Source organism: Anguilla anguilla, chromosome 9 (assembly GCF_013347855.1).
Source record: "Anguilla anguilla isolate fAngAng1 chromosome 9, fAngAng1.pri, whole genome shotgun sequence".
NCBI lineage: Eukaryota > Metazoa > Chordata > Actinopteri > Anguilliformes > Anguillidae > Anguilla > Anguilla anguilla.
This window is the reverse complement of record NC_049209.1, coordinates 46,611,169-46,632,285: the sequence shown is the minus strand read 5'-3', so window position 1 is coordinate 46,632,285 and position 21,117 is coordinate 46,611,169. Positions and strand designations below refer to the sequence as shown.

Genomic DNA, 21,117 nt, shown 5'->3' with positions numbered 1-21,117 from the left:
GGCCAATAGCATCCTTTGCTGCGAGTGGAGCTTTCCAGGGATTGGCTGTACAGTGGAGCGCAAAAGGGGAAAAAGGCTTCCCAAATAAGGGCGACGGTCTGCGGAATGTTTGAGGACAGGTTTAAGGGCACAGGGGCTGTAGTTATGGCGGCGCGCGGCGGGGGGGGGGACCGGGGAGGGGGGGAGGGGTTTTCCAGGTGTTCCTCATCCCACCCCCCCGCCCCCGCCCTCTCGTCCGGGATCACCGGGCGGCCTTGTGCTTCCCCCCGCAGCAGCCGCACCGCTCCCCGCAGTGCAGGCAGGCGCACAGGGGCAGGTAGCAGCACATGCAGGGCACCAGGAGGGAGAGGGCGAGCAGAGCCGCCCAGCGGGCGCAGCACAGCGGGCTCACCCGCGCCCCCTGCGGGTCCTCGCACGAGCAGGGTTCCCAGAACTCGCCCTCGGGGTCCGAGGCGCAGTGGTAGAGCAGGCTCTCGGCGCACCAGACGCACGTCCAGCGGCGCAAGCAGCGAAGGGCGGGGTCCGGGGCGTCCCGGCAGCGGCCCCGCCCGTTCTCCGCCGCGCTGAAGATGGAGCGGCAGTAGACGCAGCGGGAGGAGCGGGGCGACGGCGGGGCGGGGCAGGGGCCCTCGTCGCCGGGGCCCCCCGCCGCCCCGCCGCTGGTGGAGGGCGAGGCCGACAGGCCCAGCGTCAGGCCGCAGTCGCGCCCGGCCCCGCCCCCTCGCCTGCGGGTCCGCGAGGCGCGGAGGCAGCAGGAGGGCGAGCCCCTGCTGGAGTCGGAGGCCGGGGGGCTGGTGACGGTGTTGGGCGTGGGCGAGGAGGAGGAGGAGAGCCGCTGGGACACCTTGGTGTCCAGGGTGACCGTGCCCTCGCCCGCCCCCGCCTGCTCCTTGCCGAACCGCACCACGCACAGCTCCGACTTGTCCTGCGAGCTGACCCCGCCCCCGCCGGCCCGGGCCAGCTCCGCCCGCCGGTAGTCCTCGTACCCGCGCGCGCCCCACAGGTCCTTGATGTCGCCCTGCTCCAGCAGGGAGAGGGTGGGGGAGAGCGGCGAGAGGGGGGACGGGGCGGCGGCCGCCGGGGTGGGCGGGGTCAGGGGCGGGGCCACCGAGGAGCTGACCGCGGCTGAGGTTTGCGGGGGCTGCAGCTGCACTGGCCTAATGTGGATCTGTGAAAACGGGAGAGAGGGAGGGAGAGAGAGAGAGAGAGAGAGAGAGAGAGAGAGAGAGAGAGAGAGAGAGAGAGAGAATCCTCATGTCAAACTGTAAAATCTTACTGCAAACTCTGCTACACCATTAGCATGCAGCATAGCTCCAAGAAATTATATATACAAATACTATCACTTTAAATGGTATATTTTTATAAACTAGAAATAAAAATTTGAAAACATATCTGTGCTCCATGGTAAGTAAAACAATTTCTTGTCTTAATTTCTACAATGGCAAAGGTAAGGTTGTACTAGTTATTATTTGGCCCAAAAATCTGATTGCATCTTTATAATTCAGACAGCAATGACTACTACTTGAACCCTCCAACAAAAACGTAGATAAGTTCATCATGTACATAACAACACCACCTTTCATAGAAATCTATGGCATAACCAGACTGCTATGATTTGTGCAAACATTAAAATGTGTCACACAACATAGTATGCTTGTGACACAAGTGAGGAAATGTGAAATTCTGTCACATACGGTTGGCAAAATATTACCTGTCATGACAGTGGCATCAGCAGTGTCATTAAGGCACAGATGTAACAAGCTCATTTTATATGTATCAGATACATGACACAAGATCATAATGCCAGCGTTTAATGTAAGGCTTCTATTAAATTATCAGTATGTTATACTGTCACAGTATTTGGCCAAACAAATTTTGGCCAAATTTTTTATTTTCAGAAAACGAAATGATAAAAAATGCTAAATAATTCTAAAACATGGATATATAAATATATATAATGTACACATGACAAAAAAATGTTGCATGTTTTTAAAAATGACTCTTTTACCAATTTTACTAAGTAGTTTGAACCAGTCACTAATATGTGACAGGTAGATACTCATTTTCTGGTGACTAGTTAATTAGACAATAACACTCAAGAATAATTGTCATGGTTATTAGAATAGAAATTATATGGTTCGTAGGACATTTTAATGTTTTGAAAAAAAACTAAAAAATAAGATGAACCTACCTCAGTGTACATTAAATGGCATTTGCTGCAGCTGCTTGAAAAGATTTTAACAGGGTAATGTAAACATGGACATACATAACACCTGTCATTTTATTATCGTATGCTAATATTGTACTTAGTGTAGGATTTATTCCAGCCATGGTAGGCAATTTTAACACAGATGCCACAAACTACACATACTGTATGACAGCTGTAAGGAGATCTTTTGCACAATTCAACACATACAGTGTCATGCCACTTCCATTATGACAGCTGTACTGTATCAGATAACAGCATGAAGAATCCCACAAAAAACACATACATTGCAGCTTCATATGAACTACATAACACCTTCATAAGGGCTACATATTCCTTCATAAGCACCAACGTCACCAAACCCAGGGTATCAGTGGTCTGCTGCCACTGCATATGTCATAAGTGACATTACCACGGAATTCTGATTTGGTTTGTCATGGTAACATCACGAACAGTGACATCACACCCATCGCCCAGTGACATGGCATAAGTGCTCACGAGTGTTTATGTAGCAGCGCACTTTATGTAGTGCCCTTGAAGGATCCTCCATAGTGTTACCCTGTAGATATGTCGCTTGCATTGAAAGTGTGTGCTTTGTTTCATGATGCGTGTCATACAAGCCCATGTCATGAATTTATCGCCATAGGTGTGTTGTTTTGACTGCCTTTTTTCACTTGCAGCCATAGAATGCACTCACGTATTTATATGGTGTGTGACATCGTATGCCTACATTCACCACTGCATGCTTCGTTACAGTATTAACCCTTTAAGGCGTAAGATCACAAACATGTGATTAGAATGTCCTTAACTGAACATTCTAATGCTGATGTAATCACTACTGGTAATTGAAAGCAATGGAGTTCTAGAATCTAGAACACAGACTTAGAATTTTGAAGAAAAAAAAAAAACATTCCATAAACCCTACACCTCAAAGGGTTAATTTATTTAGCCATAAACTCATTTATTATATTAAAAGTGTTCTAAAGGTATTATGTCCTTCTACTACATATGGAGGTTTTATGATGCCGGTTTCAAGTGTTACCCAAACATTATAAAATACCATGTGACAAGACAAATAATTGTCCTATCAGTAAATGTTAAGTGCAATGAGAGCGACGCCGAAGTGGCAGACAGGAAAGGCCTTACCTGCGCAGGAGTCTGCGTGGTGACGCCGTGCTGGGCTCCGTACCCATAATCCTCTGCGGCAGAAGGGAGCGCGAAGCACGGGGACGAGGACTCGCTGGTCACTATGGTGACGGGCTTGGGCAGCATTTCCTTCCGGCTGTTGGATGACGACTCGCTGCCCGTGCGGGACTGAGGGAGGGAGGGAGAGGAAACGCGCGCGGGCGCTGTCACTCCCGTCAGACGGGACGCCGCGCAGGCAAACAGCGGCAAGCGCAGCGGACAGACGGAAACAGGCGCGCGGCTGTGCTAAACACCAGGCTATGCCTGAAAATCCTTTTAACGGTAAAAATGTCATATTTAGTGCGGGAAGAAATACCCACAGCTTGGCCGTCATCTTCGGTGTCTCCCTCTTCTGGGGTGGAGGAAGATGGAGAGTCAGATTCTGCAAAGAAAGACAGAGACAGAGTGACAGAATTAGACATAGCCCCTCGGTGAGCCCGGGAGCATGTCAAATTTCACTGACTCTGCCCGTTAGGCCCTGGATGTTGCATTTGTTCTTGTTTAGTGAAACCACATCGTTCTCAAATGAATTTATTTTAATCTGCTGCCATCTCTTTTGTCATTCTTCACTACCGCCTCTCTCACAGTCCACTGTCTGTCTCACGGTACAGTACCTCTCTCCAGCCGGTCCATGACGCCATGGAGCCCTTGCTCAAAGGAGATGGCATCGGCTGGGCTCTGAAAAGTCAGACCAAATTTTTGGTCCTCCACGCGCCAGTGATGGAAGATGGGGTTGACCTTGTTGTAGACCAGCCCTCTCCGCACCAAGCACTCCAGCACCGGCTGCAGACAGAGCGGAGAGTCACTGTGCCAGCCATGGAGGGCAGCATCTCCAAAAAACACAAAAGTAAGGAACACAGGTGAGTGCCACAGCGAGGGGCACAGTCTGTCGACGGAAGACAGGCACAGCACGTGACTTGAGCGCTGCACTCACCGCTCGGTCCCGCAGCCTCTCCCCGCGAATGCAGTAGTCTCTCCGCCCCCTGTCTCCCGGACTCCGCCCCTTACATATCGCAACGTGACTGAGGCCGCCGCCTCCCAGGGGCACCCACCCGCCGCTGGAGTCGTCACGCGTCATCACCACTGCGCGAACGCGCACTACACTGGTCAAGGAGTGGAGAGAGGAGTGAACGCAGACGTTAACTGGTTGAGGAAACAAGTACGGCTTTTTCACACAATTTAAGAGAAAAGGACTCCCGACGCAACCGTGAATCACATGGCACATACATTTGCAAAATATGCTTCAAATACGATTAAAAGTGTATTTAATGGTAAACAAATAGATACAAATTTAATTCACATGTAATTATTGCAAGACCGTTAATAAAATATAGATATTTATTTAGCAGCACAAAGGCAGAGAATGACGAGACAGATTAATATAAAATATGATAAAAACCCACAGCAATATATAGCAACGTCAGATGTCGTGGAGGTATTCCTAAATAAAATAAACAGCCGCAGTGAAGAAAAAAAAATCATTAAGACTTTATCTTGCATTTTTCTGTATAGTTGCCTGGCAGGTAAGATGGAGAGGACGAGATAGATTCTTACGCTACGGCTCGAACAGTCTATAGGCCTATTAATGTATTTTAAAATAAAAACGTATAAATACTCTGCTGTTCAATTAGCTTTAACCAGCCAATACATATGATTGAATCCGTACTAGACGATTTGCACGTACTGAGAAAGAAATATCTCCATATCTTGCTGGCACTATAATTCTGCTTACCTTTACTGCAATCTAGCCAGCGAGACACACTTATCAATGGCAGCCAACAGCATTTTTGAATGGGTGGTCACATGATCTATAAGTCGCTTCTCAGCTAATTGTGTCCAAAATAATAATACGCAGGAGTATAATATACTTCATTCCAAGCAAACAGTTATGCGTTATTGACATTGACGTGTGACATGAATCGTTTTATGTTGAAAACGGCAAGGCGTTAAAACCCCGTTGTTTACTGATTGATAAACTGGGAGGACAAATATATGTGAATGGCACAGAAAGGCGAGAGAAATTGGGACCCCGTGAAATATATTGGTTGGGGGAGAGCGAATAGCTGAATGGAGAGTAGGTACAGGAGAACGAATGAGTGCATTTCTATGCGAGATGTATCAATGAACGCGCCCATTTGCTAGCTGAGGCCCAGTCTATCACTAAGCGCCAGAGGCAGTTTAATAGGCTACAGCCTATCAAATGCACAAATAATTAAAATTAAAAGCAATCATACGAGTGAACCGGCGACAGTGGCACGAAACAGGTATTTTAACAACCGTTTTGAATCAAGAGGATCATCAGTTATGCGAAAATACTGCAATCTATTTTTCCTCCGCCTATAAAACCCAGACGAACATACACACCCAAGCATCCGTGATCTTGTGAATGAAACAGGGGACCAAATCAAACGGATTCTAAGCATGCAACCTCTTCGTCAAGGAAATCCAATGTACACGTTAAAAAGGGGGAACGGAGAGAAAGAATGGAGTGAGGGAGAAAGACAGAGGGTGACAAGACAGAAGAAAAAAGCTAGTGTTTTAGAGAGTACGAGAGATCAAATTTCATTCATAAAGTTCGGCTTTAAAAATCATAATGGAATCCAAGACGCATTGATAAAAATCACCTTCTTGTCGCCTTACTAATATTCAGAGCTGAATGATGTTCTGAATCGGCCGAAAACTCGCCATATTTGATATTTTTCCAATGTTTTTCAAAAATTAACAGCTCTAATTCTAGTCCAACATACACACCACATCGTGACAGGTTATTGGATGTTTCCCAATTATTATTCAGTCAAACATTAACTAACATCCTACTTGTCTTTCATACGGCATTGTCGTGCTTGTGTGAGCATACCGTGGTAGAAATAACAATAAATAACAAAACATAAATAATAAATAAAATCAGTTTATGTTCATGCGAATGACAGCTAAATTATAAGTAGGCTATTTTGAACGTACATTGATGCATGCAATATAGTCTGCATCGATTGAAAATATGGTATTTGTCTCTGTGCATACTTGTATGTATTCGTTTGTCAAACATGTACCAGAATACCTAAAGGAGTGTCCGAAATGTGTCTGGTTGGCGATCTGATTCAGCTTTTAATTTATTTTAGAGAAAAGCAGACTTACTCGCGCTCCATGGCTTGGTGTCGCCCACCGCTTCGAGCTCGCTGCCCCCGGTATCCTCTGGTTATAGTTCCCTCCTCTGTCAACGCACAGACATACACGCATATACACACGCACTCTCATACACACGCAAACACACACGCTCTCTCACGCACCCTCTGTCTCTCTTTTTTCTATACTCCCAGACACTCAGTTCTTTATCTTTTCCCTCTCCATCTTTATGTCCTCTCAGTGTGTCAGGACAGGCTCGAGGTTGTAGCAGCCATTTTCCGCTGGCAGCAGCGGCGGCAGCAACATCCTCCCTCCCTCCCTCCCTCCCTTTCCTTTCCTCACCCCCCTTCTCTCTCTCTCTCTCTCTCTCTCTCTGTCAATCGGTTCCTCCCATTCCCTTTTCTTTCCACTCCTGTACCTGGCACGGTCCCCTCTGCCTGCTATTAAACCCGCTTGTCCTTCTTTTGCAAACAGACCAACGCCACAAGTGTCGTGAACATCCACTCTGTTATGATCTACAGTCTCTCTCTCTCTCTCTCTTTCTCACACACACACACACACACGCAATTAGAGGCTGTTGACATCAACCACACATGTATAGCCTACGTGTAGAACGGCAGACCGAATCTTACAGGCCTATATGCAAGGACAGGGGTAGTGGACCGAAGACGTGAACCTTGTGAAACGCCCTTTTGAATATTTGTGGATATACATTTTGAGGGGAGGTAAATCTATGTGAGGGCATTGTGGTTGTTTTAAAAGGGAATGTGCAACGTACTAAACGTAGGAGACCACTGCTTTCCAACCCATGCTCAGCCACTGCGTTGTCATCTCTGTGACGTATGCCGCGAGCAAACGGGTTTGGAACTGTCCATAGTTCTGAAGTTCCTGTATCGGCGCTTACATGCTATCGTATCTTAGCTGCGAGTTAAATAACGAGTTGCAAATGTTAACAAAATAGCGTTCCTTATTCCTAGGTTACCTCTGAAATACTTTTGGTTTCACTGGTGCAACAGACGATAATAGATCTAGATATACGGCGATTACGGATGTTTAAAAGTCATAATACTGAGAACACTTGTAGGGGCCTACAAGAAGTTGATTCCGGGTTCTCCTAATATTAGAACGTTGCGACCATCAAGGCCTGTACGAGGTGCAGGAGAGACTCTTGACAGTTTCGGGAATTGCTTCAAGACTATTTATTTTTTGCATATCAGCAAATTAATTGATATTCACTGTTTTGTAGGGATTTTTCAAATAATTAATTCAAATTCATTTCCCTGCTTGACTGTACTAAAACAGAATTGACCCCATAAAATACATCTCAATATTCAATAGACAAACTCCAAATTCTTGAGCATCAATCTTGCTGCATTACTATTGTAACTGAACAAATTTCAACAAAGCTTTAACTAGATTTTCTTTAACACTCCAGGTCTAATGCTAACTAATGCTGTAAACAAGATACATGAACAAGGTCAAGACTGGAACAAGGAGGGGGTCTGGAAAGCTTTATTTATAGAGATGTTGTTGTGGTCTGATGCAGTTATGCCGTGAAGACAGTAACCTACTGTGATTTGGAGCACTGGCAACATAGCATCCCTGACACATCTGTTGGTGGGTCTCATTGGTTTGGTCTATTAAATGCCACAGAGTAAAAAGTTACTGTTAAATCAATTGTGATCAAGTACATTTGATCCCGTTTTACACTTGACTCATATAAACTGAAGAGCTGAATTAACACTGAGCTTTATACTGCCCATTATGGTGAATGTGCATTAGAGTACACTTTATGAATGATAAAATGTGTTTCAATATGCACGCTACATTCTGGTTGTGCAGTTTGGACACAGGTGTGTGAGGTCATGTGATTGCCTGACAAGGAAGTCACTGTACGAGAGCAGTAGTGTTGAATTGAGGTGACAGGTGCACCCCAACATTGACCCTCCCCACCTTCTCTTGCACCCTCCACTAAGTGTGTGCGAGGCACACCAAGAACACGTGTAAATCAGCTTAGTACCATCTGTATGCCCCAAATCTGCGTCCTCTCCTGCAACTCAAGGCCAAAGAGGCCTACTGCGTATGCTGATATGATGGGCAGTCTCCTTATTATGACTGGAGCTATTCTGTTTTTGGTTGTAAACATCCTTGTATCCCACAATGCAATGGGAAGACTCATAAATGATTAGACAAACGGCCTTTCCCCACAGTTCTTAAGCATCAAAACCCTTCAAACTACAAGTATTTTACCATACTCTTTTTTCTTATCATCAGAAGGTCCCAGGCCTGTATCATCCAAGAACCAATGATGGCATTTGTCAATTAGCTTTGCAGTATGTATTGCCTATTGGTCCACATGCAATTCAGCCAGTCATTCAAGCTGAATCGACCAATAGGGAGGACCTTTCACTACTACTATGATTGGACCATGTGACCACCACAGCGGGTCTTTCGCTAATGTACTGCTTGTGCACTTTTTATATTACCCAGCCCTGGTTTTGCTTGAGTTCTCAAAAGAAAACTCCAGCTTAAAACACCTTTGTTAGAATTCGCCTATTTGTGATGCAGAACATAATCCAGGTCTCATTTTCCTATTTTGTGTAGTATTTCAGTCATGCGGTGATAATGCCACAGCTGCCACAATGGAGTTTAATAGGAGAATGAGTTTTCAACTCGCTATAGCACCAGCTATAAGCATCAGATATTAATGTCAGCCCATTAGGGACAAGTTGTCAGGGGTTTTGCCTTGAATCCCCACCAATCAACTTTCTGCAATACTCCTACTGAGAGAAATTGATCATTCATCAAGAGGACATACTGATTTCTGCCAAGCTAGCAACCTCAACAGTCCAGTATGCTACAACATGGCTTCACTGGGAATTGGGGGTTTGGCCACAATCTGAGACTTTGATTTTAGCCTTTTAGCTAACATTCGCAAAAGCTAACGAAACGCAAAAGTAGTTCTGGGTAATGAAGGAATAGAACACACTAGAACAGATCCGGAACAAGCCTGACAGGACAGCAAGTGAAAAATTGGAAGCTGCAATAAAGTCAAATATTTAGCAAAAATTTGATAAACCCTGGAAAGAATTTCACATTGCTGCTACACATTTACTAACAATGTAAGTGTTTGGCCTGGAGTTTCCCTTTAATCAGATGTTTTGACTTTCATATGTATTCCAGTATATATATTTTCTTTAATAGTAAACATGAACCCATATTTCCAATTCCCTGCAAGTCACAGCACACAACAAATGACTTGTACAAGAAGAAAAAAAAGGTTTATTTTGTATTATAATACAGTTGTGTGAGAGCATCGTAGAAATAAACATTTTTATTACCAAACCTACGGGAGTATAGCCTAGGAAAAAGGTGATGAAATAAAAAAAAGCCTCAAAACATACAGCGATTTACTGTTGCTCGGATACAAGGCAAGGGGGGCCGGAGGCGAGCCATCCTGTGGACAGCACACTATTCTGAGGATAAAGTGGAATTACATACATCACGGTTGGCTGAACTGTATCAAAATTACAATTGGAAGGACAAATGGCCCTGATGACATCATCGTTCCACTGATTTGGACTGCACCTGTGGCCAATCAGAATCAGACTACAGACTTTAGCATTCATTTTAAGCACATTAATTTGGCCATCTCCCTTATCATACCAAAATCGCATATTGCTTTATTGTGACGGGTCTTTGTTCGATGTACTACAAAATACCATTCCAACAGTTTCCCTAACGAGCATTTCTGGACAGGATAACGGTTTCTTATGCGGGACTTTTTTTTTTTTTTAAACCATGTTGCACAAACACAAAATCATATCGAAAGACCGGTAGATTCAAGAGCGGACACAAACGCACTCTCGACCGAAGGGAAAACAAAAAGTTTGCGTTCGATCAGCACGGGTAGCGGTGCATCTGTGGACGTTCCGCACGAGGGCCTACGCGTCTGTCAGCGTGCTTCAGTTGAAAAGTCCACCTTCGCCCATGGGAGTATCTGTCTGTGTGTGTGCGTGTGTATGCGTATGTGTATGTGCGCGCGCTCGTGTGTGTGTGTGTGTGTGTAAACTACACAATCATCTCCAGCTGCCGAGCGTACTCGATGACCTGCTGGGCCAGCTCCGTGGAGGGGATGGACACTTCCTCCGTCCGCTGCTGCTGGGGGCTGAAGGAGTAGTAGCCGCTGGCGCTCTGGGTCCAGCCCCTCTGCGGAACGGGGACGGGGACAGGGAGATAAACACCAGCACTGCGACTGCCAAACCAGCCTGCTCACAACGACTGGGGCCTGTATCACCAAGCAGGGTTACCCAGTTAGCTGGATAACTGCGCCCAGTAAAACCCGGAAACCATCCCTAATCTGGAACATGGACTGAAGGGAAAATGAGCTGTTTTGGGTTTTAACTCGGCGCAGATATCCAGCTAACTCAGTAATCCTAATCTGTGAAACAGGATCCAGGATTACTGGGTTAGCTGGATAACTGCACCAAGCAAGACCCGGAACCCTAACAAATCTGGAACGTGCACTGACGTGGAAAGAGCCGTTTCGGGTTTTACTCAGCGCAGTTATCCAGCTGTCTCAGTAATCCTGCTTTGTGATACAGGCACCTGGTCAAGTACGACTAACTGGAGCTAAAGGCCCAGCACCATGAGTGAAACGTACAAATGGGCTGAACATACACTCCATCAGAAACAGGCAGACAGCACTAGGATGGGCAGGGACAGATGATAAGCCACTCACCTTCTTGGCGTACTCTGTCATCTTCTTGGAGGTGGAGAAGAAGAGAATGCGTGTGGCCTCGTTGAAGTGGATCTGCTCGTATGCCTTCTCTATGCAGCCAGCTATCTCATCCCTGACAAAACCACAATGGAGTCACTATGACACACATCAATTCAAGCAAACTGCACAGAGCACTTCACAGCATTTAACCACTTTGATGTCAAACTGAACCAACCAATCAGACGACACTTTCGGAACCGCAGAAGACGGTTGTCATGGAACATAGGGCCAATTATATCTTTTAAAAATATTTCTGGGTAATTATGGAATATGATAAAACAGTCATACACATAAAAGAGCCCCACTCAGTGCCAATGCTTGAACACCCCCCAGCTCACCGGATTGTGTCCAGCAGGATGTCTATGAAGAAGGTGTAGCTTTCAGCAGGGATGTTTCCTTTGGCAAGAAAAACCTTGTTGTAGCTGCCTTCCATCAAGTACTAAAATGCAAATGTAATAAGACAATCACACAATTAAAATCCTTTTAGGAATAGAAATCACCACATCTATGAAGATTCCCCCCTGAAAATCCTGTCAGATAAGCAGCGTGTGACTTCAAAATACAACCAGTAAAAATGTGGCCGTTATTCCTTTCAAGATTTTTGGTTGTTCTTCCCAAGACTTGTAGCATAATCAAACTAGCCTACAACTCACAAGTAAATGTGAGAGCAAATCACACAAATGTGGAAGATGTTGCTTGTGACTGAAGGGTCGTTATTAAAGGCTAGACCCCGTGCCCTTCCGGTGAGGCAGCGGTGTCACCGGTGAGCCGGTAAGCCCGCCCACCTGCTCCAGGGAGACCGGGTGCCTGATGTAGACGTTGGTCTGGATGTCCTTGGCGCTCAGCCTCTCCAGCTCTGTGTGGAACTCGGACACCCGGTTCTGAGAGAGCAGGAACAGCAGGTTCAGGCCCAGCAGCTGGTGCATGTAGGCCGACTCCGGCAGTTCGTTTCTGACAGGAGACAAAACAAAGCAGACAAATTCAGGATTGAGTAGACTGGTTCGACTCTTTATCTCTTTGCAAAGACTGTACAGACAAAAATAAGCCAGTATTCAGATAGTTGAGCGCTTGAATGAACCAGAATCAAGTGTGAGCAAAGAGACTAGATCAAATGAAATGATAAGAAGCTATGAAAGCGGCAAAGGAAAACTCACTTGTAGTCAAAGTAGTAGCATTTCAGCTGGGCCATGTATCTCTCAAAAGAAGGGATGTCTTTTTTGAGGATGCTCCACAGCGCTCCAATCTCCAGCACGTCACCTGATGCAAACATTCTCAGGTTACCATTTTTCAGAAATGGACAAACAGTCAGCCTCGCCCAGAGAACGAAGTCACAGCAGGTCAATTAAAAACATACTTACGGGCCAAAATTAGCTGCTGTTTCGTGAGCTTGGTCCCCGTCGTTGGCAAGAAATTTAATTCCAGAAGCGAAATCTAGAATGTATAAATAAGGGGCGCAAGATTGAAAAATATGTTTTGACCGCGATTTCACGGATGTACACCAGACACGGATATCTGAAGATGGTTAGCTATGTTATGGAGGCAAACAGCTAACTGTTTGCCTTCAAAACCACTTGTTTTGAGTGTCCCCCATATCATTCAATTGACAATAAAATAACATTAGCCAGAAAGCCAATTGACAATCCACTAGGTCTAGCTAGAGCTAGGTCAGACTAATGTAAAACGCCAGCTAGCTACATATAGTAGCTAACTACATTTGTTAGCAACTATTGCATATCACTGGCTAAAGTATTCATATTCACTCATCTGCAACTTGGCCTCTCAGAATACTTACGTTAGTTAACCTAGCTAGCTAGCAAGCAAGTCATCTAGGCTATCCATTTAACCTGAAGTAGCTAACTAGCTAGCTAAAGCAACCGATGAGAGGCTCAACTAGCTAGCCAGCCAACGTTGAATGTATCTTAACCAGCAATGTATAAAATGAATTTAGTAAGCAAACTAGTAACAGCAAGCCAAACCTGACGTGAGGTCGCTAGCCAGTTGGACCAAGCCAAAGTTACAGCTAATGCTAGCGTAACGTGTATAAACATTAGTTAGACTAGCTAGCTAGCTAGCTAATGTCGCTAACGTTATCTTAGACAGCAAGCTAGCTACATTGATAAGCAAATGAATTATCTCGTAAAACGCGTGACTTTATCAGAATTACCTTAAGTTTAGTCAGGATATCCCCACATTTACTCAAATTAGGATTTTTCTTATTCCATTCGCTTTTCAAAGTCTCGTACAGCCCAGCCGTCTCTCTCAATACGGACGCCATGGTGATTCGGCAAAATGTACGACACCGGCCGTCCTATTTACGGCAGTTATAGTAAATGAATCACGTTCAGTTTTTTCTCTTCCTATACAGTGTACGTAGACAGTCTACTGTGTTGCCACCTCCTGGCTGGATCCACCTTTCCTGTGGCCAAATACGACTCCTTCCTTCGATAATTTTTCTACAATGGGGTTCACACTGAAAATCTGCAAATTTCCAAAGAAGCTGTATTTATCCTTATGCTCTTAATTAAAACACACAATTTAATGCATTTCATGATAAATTAATGTATGCTTTTATAAATTAACTATGTTTATAGCAGTTTACATTGGGTAGATGGGTAGTCAACCAATTGCTGCTCCTCTTTGAATGTTCCCTGCTTGATTGTCAAGTTGATTTGGGTCAATTGCCAACAGTAAAAATTGCTTTAATATGAAAGGCACAATATAAAATGCAATCTATTATTGCTATCCCCTTTGCAATGACACCAAAGCAGATTGCAGTTGTGGAGGCTCAATGACAAGAGAAGTGTTTTCATTCACCTTTGAACCCACTCTAAACTGCTTTTCATGTCTGGTATCACTTAGGCATTTGTGTTTAACTTCTTAGCCACTTCCAGAAATGGTGCCTGAAATGTGTGCAATTCTGCCCCCGTCCTCATCACTCGCTGGAGATTTTAACCAGCTACCCTGATGGGTGTGCCTGAGTGTGACTTAGCCATTGAAACCTTAGACTCAAGTTACTCTGTCCTTTGAAGTAGAAACTGGCAAACCTTTTTTTAGCTTGGTGTTTCAGTTGATCACCTGGTTACTGTTCTCAGCACTGGCACACTTTTTGAGTTACTACACACACACACACACGTTGATCACTCCTCTTACATAAAGGTTGGCTTTAACAATGTCTTGAAAGAGATGAGGATACACACACTTTAGAGTCATGCTACTACAGTAAATTTGTCAGTTACAACCAAATAACTCTAGTTTTTATTTCAAGAATTATATTGTGACTATACACAAAAACACAGAAATGAAAACGTCCCAACATGCTGCATAAACCATTTATTGGAAGAGTGACATCATGCACATTAACATGTAGCAACATTTAACAGAGTTTGCATCGACTGAAATCGTCTGAAAACTTGGAATACCAAGAAGGAAAGAATTACTCTAAAGTTCTGGATGAAAAAATATTTGGAAAGGGAAAGCTGGGAATGAAAGCAAACCCAATAAGGCTTTTTTTTTTTGTTTGTTCCAAAATCATTGTTTACCCCACAAGGTTTAGCCAATTAAAAATAAAAAGATAAATTAGGACGTCGAATCAAGCTTTTTTTTCCGCAATGAGCCAATTTTTTTAACATGCAGTCAGAAAGGTGTTACCCAACAGTTCCCTTGCCAAATGTTTTTAATCTATCCCTGAGGGATCTTCAAGCGTTTATTTATTTTTTTTTTTACTGAAATATGCAATTAGTTTCCCTTTAAGTTCCAGCTACCCTAAGATCACACGCAGGAAGCTTGCAGGAGTGCGGCCGCTCTGTGTGGTGTCTCCCAGGCGGAGCGGGGGTTTCATCAGGTCGCGCCCGTGTCGCAGGACACTTCGAACGCCACCATCATTAACCGCCACGCCGGAGAGAGGGACAATACCGAGAGACCGGACTGAGAGAGGGGGTGGGGGGGGGGGGGAGAGAGAGAGAGAGAGGGGGAGAGGGGGGGGGGGGGAGAGACAGAGGGGGGAGAGAGAGGGGGGAGAGGGGGAGGGGGGGGAGAGAGAGAGACACATCAATTTTGCTTCATACCTTTGTCCCTCAAGTTAAGCACTGACAGGTGAAAAAGGATGAATATTACACTGACCATTACACTGAGAGAAGAGGGAAAATGACAGAAGAGAGAGCATGAGAGAGAGAGCATTTATGAATGAATTTATTGTTGATTTTGTATTTATTTCTGTATTAATTCTACTGTATTAATTATGTGTCTTGTGTCATTGTCATGTGTTTAATTGTGAATTGCTTTGGCAATATTGCTTATATGCGTTCATGCCGACCAATCATTATTGAATTGAATTGTGAGAGAGGGAGAGTTTTTTTTTTTTTTTTTACCTCCAAGCCAAATGCCCTCTCACTTCTTGAGGGCCTTCTCTATGGCTTTCACAATCACGCCCAACTTATCTTTGTTGTCCACAAAGCCACCTCCATTCTGCACACACACACACACATACATTAGTATCCACAACAGTACCTCACTGCAATAAATCAAGCAGTCAAACTTTATGTTTATAGCACATCTCATACACGAGTTGCAACTCAATGCACTTTACATAAAAATTATGGAGGTGGGATACAGCATAGGAACACACTGTAGAGGTGTTTAATGTGAGATTTTTATGAGATGATGTCTTGCATTATTTGACAGAGAAATGGGATCTGGTTCCCTTTTTGTGGGATTATGGAAAGTCAAGTCTGCTGACGCATTTAAAAACCACAACTATAACATGGAGAGAATCGAAGCATATGACCAAAATACAAAGTTCCATCCATTTCCTTGTACAAATCTATTAGGTCAGGATTTAACTGAAATTCCACTGTTTTTTCCGTTATCACTACATAGATCAGTGCCTCTTGAAGATGACGTTATTCAGTTGCAGTCTACACATCAACAACAATCAAGGTTCCATGAGAGTTGTATGACTTTTTGTACTAAATGCTGTAATTTCACATTTCATTTTCTAAAACACAATTCCATAACAGAATGCCAAAGCATCTCTCAAAGACAAAAAATACAACGTTCACAACTGCCCATTTACACAACTGACTAATGTTAAAGTGTGATAATGGTACAATTTCTGGCAGCGCAAGGTGTTCCACCCCTCACCTTCTTGGAGTGAACCAGCTGGCCATTAACCTCCACCTCAAACCACCCGGTTACAGAGGGTGTGGACTCACAGGTCTGATGAGAGAGCGTAGACCAGAGTTATGCATGAGAAAGCATGGTTGTCAAAACACCACGGATGAGGTCATTTCCTCAGATTAACGTGCTAAGAACTGGTTTTCTTAAAGGTTCTTCACAACAACATTTAATGTTAAGAGCTGTTTTCAAGAACTGTTGTGCACCTTTTAGAATAGTCAATTGTGATTAATATACAGTGTGGCAAAATATCTTGTACTTTTACACATTTTTGCTGCTACCATTTGAATTACTGTATTGAACACCGCAACTTACAAACTGAAGCTCCCCTGGGAACTCATCCTCGAGTTCGGTTTGGAGTCTCCTGTACTGAGGGAAGACAATTAAATCACTAAATCAATCGACGGTTTTACAGTTCTGACAATCCAATGCACTTCCTCAATGCAGTGAACATAACAAAAATAAGAAGCTACTTACACGAGACCCGTACCCTCATCCACCACTGGAAAGAGAACGACAAAATTTTCAGTGCATGGTTAAAAAAAAAAAGTTTCTCCCAATAAGTCACAACAAACTCCAAATCAGCTATTTCTGACCATAATGCAATTTCAGCCTGACCTGAAAAACCAAGCATGCACAAATGCTAAAGATTGCTATTGTTAGCCAGATTGAGCATTAAGTAATGTAACCTTCCCGTTTGGTGGGGGAAAGCACTTGAACAAGCTACTTAACCTGAATAGCATCAATATATACCCAGCTCTATAGATGGATTGCATGTACCAAAAACGGTCTAATACAGGGCTGCCCAACCCTGTTCCTGAAGAACTTCCCTCCAGCGAGCATAAATGCAGTAAAGACTATGTGGTCTCCAGGGGCACAGCCTCTGTAGATTTGCCTATGGAAACCAGAGAACTCCTTTAAATACGACTAGATGTGTAACGTGTGCCGGCACTAAAGAACAAGTCACCAACGTTCAGTGAACTGCATGCAAATGAAGCAGGCGGTGAAAGCAAGAATCTTGAGTCCTGATTAGTTAACGTGTGAAAATTGGGTTGCATAACCAATATAAACCTTCATTATATGCCAAAATTGCCGCCTTCTAATTAGTATTACTACAACTAATTTAACTCGTGAACTAGTGAGTACGTTGCCTTTACTAGTAAATTAGTGAAGAAAACTGTATGCAACTAGTGAACTAGTTAAGTGCAAATAAGTACCATATGCAGCTTAATTAGATAGTAAAATTAGTGTTGCTAATTCACCAGTGAACTAGTCCTTGTATAAAGCCTGATTTATACAAGCGTGACATAACACTTAACAGAAATTACGTATTCTGCTTGGCTCGCGCACCTGTAGAATTTAGTTATGTCGCACAGTGTTGATTAGACAGCAAAATGAAACACCGAAATGTACTGTCATGGATACGTCATTGTTTTCGGTTCATCTGAGTGACAGACCGGTTCCTTTTTTCTGTTTGCATCAAAAGTTTTAAACAAAAGTAGATATTAAATTTATTCCTCCCCTATTTCTCAATAATTTCACCGGGCGCCGCAATGTTTTGACAGATGTAAACATCACAGTTTGGCGTCTCGTTACCATAACAACGGAACCATCCCCACAGGCCTTTATCGAAGTATTAAATGCAAAACGTCGTATGACACTTTCATTTTTGTCGCATGACACTTGGCGAAATGGTTTTGCGACGAAGTATAAAAGTTTTCCGATGCACCAAGAACAACAAATGTGAAACCAGTGACTCAAAATGAATGACTAGTAAGGTGCAAATCCATTTTATCTTAATCTACATCTAAATTTAATTTAAAATTTTAAAATGTCGAACGTTGTGGAAAAACAGGAAACTAGTGAGAAACCGCAAATTGCGTATTGTCATCATCCTCATGTTTGCCATATTTGCCCCGCCCTATATTCACCAAACGAAATGCAGCACAGCAGGACGGGTGACTTTTCAGCCAAGAAACCATCAACATTGTTTTTTTATCAACAAGAACGTATTGAGACTTCTCATCGTACTTGACATTAATTTCATTTCTTTCATCTGCACGCAAATTTTAGCTCGTTGACTATATTTTAACGATGACACTTAATCAATCATGCTAGCAAGATACAATACCAGACAGACAGTGCTTCCCAACCCTGGCCACTGTTCCTGGAAATATACGACCTGACCTACAGCTTAGCAATAGCGTCAGGCTAACGAAATGCACAATACTAAAAATAGCCCGACCCACCAGACCTACCAGTAGATGACGTGCACTTTTGCGACCATAGTGCAAGTTGAAGAAGCCCTCTTTTGAGAGAAAGGATGGTTCAAATCAGTACTACTGATTAAACGACGTGTTCCTGCGAAAGTATGCGTCTTCTGCCCTGTCAGTTCCTTGTTGAACGTTACGAAATTCGCCAGGCGGAGCACCCGACGAAGCATTTCCAAGCCCACAAACCGCAGACAACCACAATCAGGGGGGGACAGCGGTTTATTTTTGATGTCAGCATAAATGAACATAGCTCGCATAAAAATGTAACATTTAAGAATACTAATACAATTCGTCAACATGTATGTTAACTTTAATATTTAAAGTTATATTACTCTTGGTTTCCTCTTGGTTTAGATTATCTAACTCGCTCACTACACCTTCTGAAAGAAGTTGGTTTATTCCTATCATTTGATCTGCGTTGCGCGTCAACTCTTTGGAGAAATTCGGGGAAATTATTTACACATGGTAACAATGTTTTTCTAATGCCGTTTGAATATTTTTTTATGTGGAAATTGATAAGCACAACAAGTGTGCAACTGTATTTTTCTTGCTAACTGGATAGTCTATATTTAAAATGTCAAATTCACCCGAAGAACCATTAAGTCGAATTATCCTTTAGGTGGCGCTTTCCCCTCATCAAAAGAAAAGGGACGGGACTGGTGCGACAGGGCGGTGAGGTGTTCCATAACAGGATTCAGAATTCGGAGTGCGCCTCTGACTGGGATTTCCCTGTCGAGACGTCAATAACACAGACTAGTTTATGCTGCAAAAGTGTAAGATATGAAGGGGACGGGGTGTATCTGCTAAAAGATCATCTAAGGATTGCCAATTGCGCAACAAAACAAACCAAAATAAACGTCTGTGCGCAAAAAAAAATTCCCTAGCAAGGTGTTGTCTCAGTGATTTGGGGACATCATTACAGGGAATTTGTAAGATGTGTATTCTGAAATACTGTACTGCCTGATCTCACCCCAATTAGTTTGTTTACAGTTCTTGGTTTGCCTACGTGGTTCCTTGCATCATTGAATAGCCTTGTTGGTTATTTGATGTAAGTGACACCATATCTGAAAAGTGAAAAGTAGAGAAGAATTATACTGTAACTATCAGTTATACTGTATACAGTGACGTCACCTCAAACCCACCTCGTTACATTTGGTGGGACATCAGAGGTCTACAGAGAGAGCGCAGACCAGGGCTATGCGTGAGAAAGCACAGCAGTCGAAACAGTGCAGATGAAGTTATTTCCCTAGTCAAATGTGCTAAAGTCTGGTTTGCTTAAAGGTTCTTTACAGAAATATTTTTTGTCTAATTAAGAACTGCTGTATTGTTTAGAAAAGTCCATTGTGATTCATATACAGTATGGCAAAAACAGTCTAATCCAGGGCTACCCAACCCTGTACCTGGAGATCGACCATCCTGTAGGTTTTCACTCAAATGCTTAGAAAGCACACCTCATTCAACAACTAAAGATCTAGTTGAGCTGCTAATTAGAAGAGTAAGGTGTGCCAAATTAGGGGCGAAATGAAAACCTACAGGTCAGTAGACCTCCAGGGTTGGGAAACCCTGAGGCCTTTATCGCAAAGCAGGATTACTGAGTTACCTGGATAACTGCACCAGGTAAAACCCGGAACAGCTATTTTTACTTCAGTCCATATTCCAGATTTGAGAGGGTTCCAAGTTTTGCTCAGTGCAGTTATCTAACTGAGGGTGCGTCCCAATACTCAAAAAATGTATCCTCCTTTCCTCCACTTCCACCTCATCGCCTCCATTTCCCAAGAAACCCATCTTTGTGTCCTCCCATCCTCCAGTGTCCCAATATTGGAGGAGGCATGCGAAGTGGCCTTGTACTCGGCTCCCCACCTCCTCCCAGGGAAGGGTACATCGAAGCATGCTAGAAGTCTTTTCACATTTCACATCATCATGCTCAAGCCCACAGAGGTTGAAAGACCATCCCGGAGAACCTGAAATTATCCAAACTTCAAAAAGAGGAGATGGCAGACGAGTTGAATTTCTGCAATTATGCAAGATATTTAGTCAAATTTGTGTGTGGTTCAGTAACTTATTATTACACATAGCATCCTACCTAAAGGATAGCTTGCCTACAATAGATAACAAAATGTCAGATCGTTTTTTGTGGCACATATCCAACAGACAAATATGGCTATTTAAGATGGGGATGCAGGTTGATTTATTTGCTTCTACTTGAGTGTTGCTCAAACAAACGTGACTCTAACCATAAATTAGTAAGGCAGCTACCATTATTTAAGTATGTGAACGTGCATGACCTAATTTATTCAAGCAACCATTTCTAAAGGATGCATTTATCGCCAACAAATTTGATTTCAGGTGTTTCAGTGGGAAATTATGTTAACATGTTA

General features: G+C 43.6%; 2 protein-coding genes across 3 annotated transcripts; both read right to left on the bottom strand.

Annotated features, from left to right (window-relative positions):
* Positions 1-228: 228 nt before the first annotated feature.
* Positions 229-6,852, bottom strand: LOC118235426 (sprouty-related, EVH1 domain-containing protein 1-like). 2 transcript variants are annotated; one of them, XM_035432731.1, is made up of 6 exons: positions 6,527-6,852; positions 4,326-4,494; positions 4,006-4,174; positions 3,712-3,773; positions 3,353-3,520; positions 229-1,168 (listed from the first exon to the last, which is right to left on the bottom strand). In XM_035432731.1, exons 1-6 carry the CDS (start codon positions 6,535-6,537, stop codon positions 242-244), a joined length of 1,506 nt encoding a protein of 501 aa, XP_035288622.1. In that variant the 5' UTR covers positions 6,538-6,852; the 3' UTR covers positions 229-241. The 2 variants fall into 2 exon arrangements, with proteins under 2 accessions (XP_035288622.1, XP_035288623.1); XM_035432732.1 differs by having other exon boundaries at positions 4,326-4,489.
* Positions 6,853-9,773: 2,921 nt separating this feature from the next.
* On the bottom strand, positions 9,774-13,618 carry LOC118236117 (26S proteasome non-ATPase regulatory subunit 8-like). The gene is made up of 7 exons (XM_035434192.1): positions 13,459-13,618; positions 12,653-12,725; positions 12,449-12,551; positions 12,080-12,245; positions 11,633-11,733; positions 11,256-11,367; positions 9,774-10,723 (listed from the first exon to the last, which is right to left on the bottom strand). Exons 1-7 carry the CDS (start codon positions 13,567-13,569, stop codon positions 10,586-10,588), a joined length of 804 nt encoding a protein of 267 aa, XP_035290083.1. The 5' UTR covers positions 13,570-13,618; the 3' UTR covers positions 9,774-10,585.
* Positions 13,619-21,117: the final 7,499 nt, after the last annotated feature.